This window comes from Momordica charantia, assembly GCF_013281855.1.
Source record: "Momordica charantia cultivar OHB3-1 chromosome 9 unlocalized genomic scaffold, Mcharantia_2.0 BLBB01000009.1, whole genome shotgun sequence".
Taxonomy (NCBI): Eukaryota; Viridiplantae; Streptophyta; class Magnoliopsida; order Cucurbitales; family Cucurbitaceae; genus Momordica; species Momordica charantia.
The window spans coordinates 21,567,496-21,577,734 of record NW_028275167.1 but is presented as its reverse complement, the minus strand read 5'-3'; the positions used below and the strand labels follow the sequence as shown (position 1 = coordinate 21,577,734).

General features: G+C 36.6%; 1 protein-coding gene across 1 annotated transcript; it reads left to right on the top strand.

Moving 5' to 3' along the window:
- Nucleotides 1–3,616: 3,616 nt before the first annotated feature.
- LOC111018297 (uncharacterized) lies at nucleotides 3,617–4,161 on the top strand. The gene is made up of 2 exons (XM_022294327.2): nucleotides 3,617–3,838; nucleotides 3,913–4,161. Exons 1-2 carry the CDS (start codon nucleotides 3,617–3,619, stop codon nucleotides 4,159–4,161), a joined length of 471 nt encoding a protein of 156 aa, XP_022150019.2.
- The last annotated feature ends 6,078 nt before the right edge of the window (nucleotides 4,162–10,239 follow it).

Genomic DNA, 10,239 nt, shown 5'->3' with positions numbered 1-10,239 from the left:
ATATAGTATAAATGTCTGATATTTTTTTGATATTTTTTTTTATAATTTTTTAATTTTTCACGATACTATGGGAATATTGATTCAGCTATATATGTTAATTATCAGTGAGCTATGACAGGCGAACTCTATGGATATATACAAGTTTACATGAAAATGTCACTATGTTGATATAAATTTAATACCTTACCTTATTTTAGGTAGTATTATCCATTTTTCTTACTCAAAAATATCCACAACTTTCTTAAATTTTAGTTTTAGGTTTGATTTGATATTCATTTTGGTTTTTTTTAAGAGAACAAACTAAGGTACGAGAGCTCCTCTCAAAAGGAGGTTGTGGTAAACGAAACGTTGTGGTTCGTCTGAGGCTTCACTTTCGTTGGTGTGGGGTGGGGAATGGATCTTGTGGAAGAGTGGAGCAAGCTCAAACTAACATCCACTAAAGAAGAGGTCTTAGTGGATGTGGATGCTGGGGCGACTTACAAATTGGTTGGCAGTTAGAAGCTTGTGTTGCAGGGAGCTGCTACTTACGAGAATTATTTCGTGTGAAGTATTGTGGAAGGTTCTCAAACCATCATTGTGGAAAGTAGAAAAAAATCTGATGATTGAAACCATTGGACGGAACATCTTTTTGTTCCGTTTTGAATCAGCAAGAGATTGTGATAGAGTTCTCAAGACAGACCCATGGTCTTTTGATAAAGCTTTGCTGATTTTGCAGAAACCTTCGAGGTTGATAAAATCGTCACTCTTAGAGTTCAAGTTTGTGTCGTTCTGGACCCATTTTCTTGATCTTACTTTGGAATATATGAACGAGGCAATGACAACTTGGTAGGGTAATGCTATTGGGGTGTGTGAAGAAGTCAACTGTGATTAGGAAGAATTACGATGGGGAAAAGTTTGCACGTTAAAATAAAATATGATGTTACTTAGCCGATAAGAAGGGGAATAAAGATCAACATTGTTGGACAAGAGGGTGTATGTTGGATTTTAATGAAGTATGAAAGACTCCTAGATTTCTATTATCACTGTAGAATCATCTAACATCTGGTAAAAGACTGTACTGCTGCTGTTGAAGTTATGGAGCGGAAAAAAGGCTATTTAGCACCTTACGGCCCTTGGCTCGGTTATTAGGGCTCAGTGAAAGGGAGGACTGGACACCATCATACTGGAATGTTTCAATCTGATTCTGAAGATAATTCATCAACAAGCCAAAATCAGAGCACTAAGAAGGAAGGGGTAACCAGGAAGTTAACGATAGGAAGATGGTGTTGTCGGAAGATGTGAAGGAGACGGTGGCCACGACGAAGATGATGACTGGAGAGGAGAATGTCGGCAGGCGGCCGGGGAAGGAAGCAGTTACGGAAAGTACTAAGGTATGTGACATAAATGTGATTGATACTATTCCCTTCTACGGAAGAGATTTGGAAAAAGAATTTGCTCAATCTCAGAATCTGGTGGGATCTATAGAAGGGATGGAATCTTTTTCCAAGAAAATGAATGTGCCTAAAACAGTTCAGGCGAGGGATCGGGAGAATACTACAGATGCTATTTATGGTGAATCCAAAGGAGAAATGATGGAGGTTTTTGTAGAGGAAGGTACTCATGTTGGGCCAATTATAGGTGTGGGCCCAAGCCCTACCTAGAAGGTTGTAGAAGGAAGCCCAAAACCTTTTAAACAATGGAAATGCTAGGCCTGTGAAAAGCTTTCAGGGGGGCTTGGGATGTCTAATTTGAAGGGGCGGAAGCGGGAGGGGGATGGCATGGTAGAATATAATAATGCAAAGAAGACAAAACTACTTACAGATGAAAGGTTTGAGGCGAATATTATATTGGCAGAGACTCTAATGTAGCCTTGTCAGGAACAATGAAGATTTTATGTTGGAATGTCCGAGGATTAGGGAATCCAAGGACATTCAGAGATGTATGTGACGCTTTAGGTCACTTAAATCTCCATGTTCTTTTTATTTTGGAGTAAAAATGTAATTCAAGTACTTTCAATAATTTAAAAGTTCGTTTGCAGTATTACGGGTGTTTTGTGATAGATTGTTGTGGGAAAAATGGTGGCCTAGGTTAGCTTTGGAAGGAAGGTGTTGATCTTACTATTCGTTCATATTCAAACTTCCATATTGATGCTTTAGTAAAGTGGAACGCCGCAACCTTCCGTTTCTCAGGGATTTATGGAAAACCAAAATCTCATAGCATGCATCTCATTTGGGAGCTTCTAAGACGACTGCACAATGAGGAGAATTCAGCTTGGATAACGGGGGGTGATTTGAACGAAATTTTGTTTATGGAAGAGAAGGAAGGGGGCAGAGACATAATTTCACCGCTGATGAGGAATTTTTTATGGTAGATGATTGTAGGCTACAAGACCTGGGCTTTAAGGGCTCTATTTTTACACGATGTAACAGGAGGAGGCAGAGTGCACAAATCAGTGAGAGATTAGACCGTTTCCTCAATAATAAAGCTTTTATAAAATTTGTGGGAGAATTTCAGTGTTCACCATCAGGATTGGGCAAAGTCTGACCATAGGCCTATATTTACTTCAACTCTGTGACACTACGATTGCACAAGTTTGGCGAAATTACGCTTTCAAATTCGATGAAGTGTGGACCAAATCAGAGGAGTGTGAGAATATTATTAAAGCTGTTGGTGTGCTGAATCAAAATAGCCTTGAAGGATGCCTTAAGAGTTGTGCTGAAATGTTTGGGCAGTTTAGTAAAGGGTACAACAAATCTTTCAAAAATCAAATCAAGCACATTCGTTCAGCCCTTTCCCACATCTATGCAGGTCCCCCCTTGAGATTTTGAGCAAATCAATAATTGGGAGCGAGAGTTAGAAATCTTTTGGAAGCAAAGATCCCGTGAAAATTAGTTAAATTAGGAAGATAGGAATACAAAGTGGTACCACAAACGTGCAAGTATGAGGAGGCAAAAAAACTCTAATAAGGGGTATTGAGACTGAGAATAATGTGTGGACGTAGGATATGTCTAAAGTGGAGGAAAGTTTTTCGTTTATTTTGAAGACATTTTCTCCTTTTCAAAACCTAGGGAAGAGGACATGCTCAAAATTCTCCAGAATGTCCCAAGTATGGTAATTGAGGAGATGAACGCGAGGTTGCTTGCTCCTTTTAGCAGATCGAAAATTGAATATGCGCTCAAACAGTGCACTCTAAAAAGCACCACGACTTGACGGATTCCCAGCGTTATTTTACCAGAAGTATTGGAGGTCAGTGGGAAATATAACGGTGGGAAACTGTCTGGACATTCTCAATCGGAAGCGCTCTATCAAAGAATGGAACTCTACTTTTATTGCTCTAATCCTGAAAGTTCCAAAGCCACGCACGGTATCAGATTACCGTCCGACCAGTCTCTGCAATGTCTCTTATAAGATCATTACGAAGGTCTTGACCAACAAATTGAAATCTGTCCTTAATGTGATTATTTCAGATAGTCAATCTGCTTTCATTCCAAGAATGGTAATTTATGATAATATTGTCATTGGTCATGAGTGTATCTACGCAATGAAGAAAAAACGTACAAGCTTGGTGGGGTTGACATCTCTAAAGCTGGACATGAGCAAGGCGTACGATCGTGTGGAATGAATTTTCATAGAGAAAATGATGTTGGCAAGGGGCTTTGATTCTCGATGGGTGGATTTAGTTATGGAGTGCATTACGTCCTACTCCTTTTTGGTACTTATAAACGACAAGGCTAAAGGCAACATAATTCCACAAAGAGGGTTAAGGCAAGGGGGCCATTTATCCCTCTACCTTATCCTTATTTGTGCAGAGGGACTTTCTCCGACTATCCAAATAGCACATGAATCAAGCAGGATTCAGGTATTTCCTTAGCACCTTCATGCCCAACCATTTCTCATATTTTCTTTGCATACGATAACTTGATCTTCTGCAAGGCTACGATTCCTGAGCTCTATGCTTTAAAGATAATCCTACTTGATTATGAAAAGGCATCTGGACAGAAGGTTAACTTCGATAAATCAGCCTTGTGGTTTTCTACAAATGTTGGGGATTATTTCAAAAATTATATGACATCTATTTCGGGAATGAAGCTGGTCCCTCATTTAAGGGATTATCTGGGCCTCCCATCGAGCCTTTCGCATAGTGAAAGCAGTGATTTTATGAAGATCAAAGATAGAGTTTAGAAGGTGGTTCAGGGTAGGAAAGCCAGTTTTTTCTCGGCTGGTGGTAAGGAGGTGCTGATTAAGAGCATAGCTCAAGCTATCCCGACATATGTTGTCGCAACGTCATCGCAACGCGGAGCGATCGACGTTATCCCCTGAAGTATCTCTTTCGAGATTAGGGTTTAGAGTCGCCACCAATCATCTACGAGGTATGATTGGTCACCTATTTTAAAAAAACAAGATCTACAAAAAACAGATTGTTGGTTCAAGAGTCGACTGAGCGTAGGGAAGGTGTTAGCACCCTACAACACCCATTTGAAAACGGTACCATTGATAAGACTTGATTTAAGGCTAAAAAAGGGTAGGTTTGCATGCTTAAGTAACTTATATTTGGGATGAAAATGTATGTTCATGCATATAATTTAGGAAAAATGTGCATAATTTGTGATTAGGGACTTTGGAATTCAGTTATAGGTAAATGAAGGCTAATTTGTGTAAATATGCTTATTTTGTAAGGAAAAATGAAGATTTATGATCACAATGCGTCAGACACATTGCAAGGCCGAAATTTTTCCAGCTTCACAATGCTTCAGCCACATTCGATGCCTAGATTGTCAAAACGGAAATAACCACTTTTGACCAAGTAATTGGTCCAAGATTTGGTTTTACTCCTAATATCTCTACAACAAGTGGTTGCCAACTTCCCTTGAATTTCTCAAACCCTTGTTACTTCCATGGCCTATAAAAGGAGCCTCCAAGCATCACTTCTACACACCTCATTTTCATGTCTTTGCTTTCCCTTTCTAAATTCTTGTCAACTTTAGCTTTTAAGTTTTAATTTTAGCTTTAAGTTTTGTTCTTCCTTTATTGTTTTTACAATTTTTCCTTGCTTATTTTATTGCAACTCTAGTTATTATAATTTATGTTCTTCTTTCCCGATTCAATGAAAATGAATTCTTTTGTTATCTTCTTTTGCTATTGCATTTATTTTAATTCCATGAGTAGCTAAATTAATTTTTCCAACCCTCTTACGAATGATTTAGTTTCCATCATTTTAATTACATCTATCAGATAGCACGGCGTTTACGCTCAAATTGCTTATCTTGATTGAGTTAATTAATCTAGTTGATTTTACTTGCTGGCCACCTGTTTAAATCACAACAGTTGAGTTTAATTCTGAAAAGGTTAGAGTCAACGAAGTTCATCAAGATAAAATGGGAAGTTACTTAGACATAAGAACTTAAACAAGTTCCTAGACATAGGCTCTCTTACCCATTAAACGTAAGTTGGAGTTTTAATTACTTAGGATTCTTCTAGTATTTTACAGACATATTTTAAATACTGGCCTAATCTTCTAAACAAACCAAAAGCGGTATGGAATAAGAGTTGAACCAGTTTGCAATTGGAGAGTAAATTTAGTGTGAGATTCTGATAGGTGTAATTCATTTCTCTTCAAGTTAGTCAGTAGTATGAGGGTTGGTTTCAAAATTCTATTTTATTAAATTATAAAACGTACATTTCAACCAATCAATTATTTTTATTCCCAAACTCGATTGCTCATTCCAACAATTTGCAAAATCAATTTTAAAAGAAAACTAGTCCCTGTGGAGATGAACTTGGAATATTTCCAGATTATTACTTGTGACAGTGTGCACTTGCACTCGTCCCTCTTGCTATTAAGCAGAGGCGCAACAAGTTTTTGGCGCCGTTGCCGGGGACTTTTTTTCATTTTAATTTATTCTCGGCTGGTGGTAAGGAGGTGCTGATTAAGAGCATAGCTCAAGCTATCCCGACATATGTTGTCGCAACGTCATCGCGACGCGGAGCGATCGACGTTATCCCCTGAAGGGTCTTTTTCGAGATTAGGGTTTAGAGTCGCCACCAATCATCTACAAGGTATGATTGGTCACCTATTTTAAAAAACAAGATCTACAAAAAACAGATTGTTGGTTCAAGAGTCGACTGAGCGTAGGGAAGGTGTTAGCACCCTACAACACCCATTTGAAAACGGTACCATATTTTGTCATAAATTATCCTATTATATTATTTGGTCCAAAAGAAAATATTTTTGTGTTTTTTATTTAAATGTCTCACGTTATATTAATTCACACTATGTTATAAGATATGAATTAATAGGTATGAGTAACACAAAGGAAATTAGAAAAATTTTATCACCTCGAGAATATTGGAAGGTTCTAATTCTCGTCATTGGAGTTTTTGAAATAATTATTTATTCAAAATAATAATAAATAAAAAATACTTTTATTTTAACAAACCTTTTATTTTAAAAACAAACTTTTACTTCATTTGTAATTTGGGATTCATTTTAACTTAAAACAAAATGTATTTTAAAAGAATTAATTTTCTTTATTCTAAAACAAAGTCTTATTTACCTTTCATTTACTTTTTTTTAAAAAAACTTTACTTTTAAGATTTTCCTTAAAAAAAGATTTTCCAAAAAGAAATTTAAAAGAAAAAAATTTTAAAAAGTTTTTATTTTTGAATTCACCATTTTTACCACTTTTCAATTTAAAACACAATCTACTTTTAAAAATATTTTATTCTTTTTTTTAAGAAATTTATTTAGTTAAACTTTACTTTAGAAACAAAATCTTTTTGTTAAAAAGAAATTTTATTTATCAAAATCTTTTATTTTTTTCAAAAACATATTTAAAATATATTTTAAAAGGTTTTGTTTTATTTTAAAAAGTTTTGTTTATTTAGAACAAATATTTTTATATTTTGTTAAAAACAATTTTGTTATTTTTTTTTAAAAGAGACGTATCCTTCGTAGGATACTTTTTTTTTTTTTAAAGAATGTTAAAGGATTTATACGTAGTATCAGAGTGTACCGTCTACCAGCAGAACGTGAAGTTTTGCTTCGTCGAAGTTTTGCTTGGTTGTGGAGGTCACCGAGGCTTCGCGTGGGTTGGTCGTGTGTGCTCGCCGGTCTTGTAGAGTTGCCGCTGGGATGGGTCGCTGGAGTTTATTGTAGAGAGAGAAAGAGGGAGTGGTGAGAGGTAGAAGATGAAGAAGGAGAAAGAGAGAGTGGTGAGAGGTAGAAGATGAAGAAGAAGGTGACCCTTTTTAAGAGAGAGGAATAAAACTGAGTTTTTCTAAGGGGCTAATACTTTGTCCTTCTCTGTTTTGTGTGTCCTGTGTTGTCTTCCCTTTATGTGTGCCCCCTCTATTAAATACCCAAATTTGCAACGGTAACAAAAAATGAATAGAGGAAAAAGTGGAGGAAGATGAAGGATAAAAAAGCCACGTAACAAGGCTTTGACGAGAACAAAATAGGGAAGGGAGAATGACATGTTACTGGAGTTTGAACGAGGAAAAAATCAAAGGAGAAGAAAGAAGAGAAAAAAAATATTGTCATAATCTGTTTTTTAAATTAAAATCTTAATTTTAAAATAATAATAATAATAATAATAATAATCAAATTCTTTTTAAAACAAAATCTACTTTTAATATTTAATTTAATTAAAACTTATGTTATTTTTAACTAAAGCAATTATATTAAAACTTATGTTATTATTAATCAAACAATTAAAAATTAAACTTAATAAAAATAAGAATAATTAAAAATGATGGACCAAATACGGTGTCTACATATGTGATGAGCTGCTTCAAGATCCCGAAGTCTTTTTGTGTAGATTTATCGAGGGAAATGACTAGATTATGGTGGGGTACGACAGAATCAAAGAAAAGAATCCATTGGCTGAGTTAGAGAATATGTGTCACCTTAGGAGTTTGGGAGGGCTAAATTTTCGTGATTTGGAGATGTTTAATAAAGATTTATTGGCTAAGCAATTATGGCGGTTCATCCAACATCCAAATTTGTTGGTTTCGAGGGTTATTAAAGGTCTCCATGCATGGGAGAGCTCTCTTTTTGAAGCGGATGCTGGAACTCAATCCTCGTATTTCTAGCAGGGGGTGGTTTGGAGTAGAGACCTCCTTAAGTTGAGGTTGAGGAAGGTGGTGGGGGACATGAACAACAATTGACTTCTATGAGGATCTGTGGCTCCCAAAAGAATCTACTTTTCGTATGATTTCCTCTAATCCGACCCTGGGGGAAAAGGTTTGGGTACCAGTTTTCATAAGCCCTCTAAAACAATGGGATTGTGGACAGGTGGGTCTGACACTACAATAAAAACAAGATTTGCTTGGTGAAGAGTGGTTACAAGATGACAATGAGATATAACCTTCTATCGCATTCATCAAGCAATTGTAACAATAAAGCTTGGTGGAAGAGGTTTTCGAAAATCCTTATTCCTCCAAAAATTAAAGTGTTCATGTGGAAAGTAAGCCAAAATAATGTTCCGGTGGTTTAAAACTTACAGAAGAAAGGGATGGATGTGATACCTGTTTGCCTGATCTGTTTAAGGAAGGTTGAATTGGTTGATTATGCGCTGGTGAGATGTTTACGGTCTAGGCAGGTATGGAGTGCTGTTTTTCCAACTATGGAGACCGGAAATAATTTCAATGATTGCTTCCTAGATCGGTGGTCGAAGTAGGTGACAATTATTTCTCATCTGAATTGACGCTAGTGGGTATTACTTGTTGGACCCTTTGGAATGACAAATTCTGTGGTTAACAATAAGAAGATCTCGGAGGTTCCAATTAAAATTGATTGGATCTTAAAGTACTTAGAGGAATTTCCTACAAAATTTTAGAGAGCTTAGATGGGAAAGGTACCTCAGAAGAACTCTTGCATGCCCCTGATAAATCTCCATAAGAGTGTTTTGTGACCTAAATTGGGTTATATATGTGTGAAAATGTGAGGATCCATGTTAAAATATGATAAAAAAAAAGAATATGAATTAGCTAGTTAGGGTTTCGAGCTATTAGAATTCTCAATTTATGCAATTTGAATGAACTTCTACTTAATTCGTTATATTTTTGCATAGGAATTGTAGAAATTGGGATTGGATAAAGCTGAGTGCTGCCTAGTTTGTTGATGGCTGGAGCATGGCTAGAAGAATGATGTTGGAGCTTAATGTCGCCGGATGCCCTAGCATATATGACTGAATAGTAACTCATCACATCGGTTTTTCACTGTGTTCGTATAGCTTCCAAGTGCTGCCCTAGTTTTAAGAGCCCATTATAAAAGGAAAATATACTCTAGCCATAAAAGGGGGACAACTCACATAATCAAAAAGAGGATATCAATTTCAGAAAACATTCCATACCTTTCCTTGTCGAAGAAGAAGTTGAACGACGTAGTTGACTTCCTCGTCATCACCATTTTGTTGAAGAAGCTTCCATTTTCCTACTGTCTACTTCATTGATGGAACCCATTTCTTCTTCAACTCTTGTTCCCTTTTCTTCCATTATGAACTAAACCCCACCTTCGGGGGATGAGCTAGCCATAGCATTTTGTTGACTATGCTTAAGTAACTTTGAATGTTGTTTTAATATAAGTGTTTTTATTCTTCCATTTCACTGATTTTGTTTGGCCAACATTATTAGGTTGCTTGCTCATTTGAGGCTCGGGAGAGTCCTTGTATTGGGTGATTGCTTCCATTAACGTTAGAATCCTCTCTTTGAAGTAGGATGGTGAGTACTCAGGGATAAGACTCACCCTAGCGTGCCTATAAACTGTTTTATTGCTTGCTTTCGTTACAATAGGAGTTGGGTTTAAGCATGTTTGGATATCTCGGGAGTGAGACATGTCTGTTTGGGCCAAGAAACCATTTGAGTCCAAACCATTTTTCTTCTTCATTAAGCATCTGCCACCATTATATATGTTTTTTTTTTGTTTTATGGTCTCCACCCCGTGAGATTAACACAGAAGCAAAAAAGGGGGGAGTGGCGACCATTTTTATCGGTAGAGAGAAGAGAGAAGAAAGTGAGATATTGGACTCTAGAGCGTCATTGGCAGTTTATTCTCGCGATTCTTGTGGACTCTAAATAGCTATTGTTGTAGTGCTTAGAAGCTAGGTGGCTATTGTTACAGCATCTAGAGAGCGTTTTAGTGAAAGTGAGACCCATTATAATCTTCCCATTATAGTGGAACCTGCACATTGCAGAAGACTGGACGTAGCTCTGAGCTTTGAGTGAACCAGTATATTTTATGGTGTTTGATTTTCTATCCCT

Excerpts from the sequence above, each read along its gene's own strand:
- LOC111018297 (XM_022294327.2), top strand. The coding sequence starts at position 3,617 with ATGATGTTGGCAAGGGGCTTTGATTCTCGATGGGTGGATTTAGTTATG. Across the intron at positions 3,839-3,912 it reads ATGAATCAAGCAGGATTCAG|GCTACGATTCCTGAGCTCTA; the intron begins GTATTTCCTTAG and ends ATCTTCTGCAAG.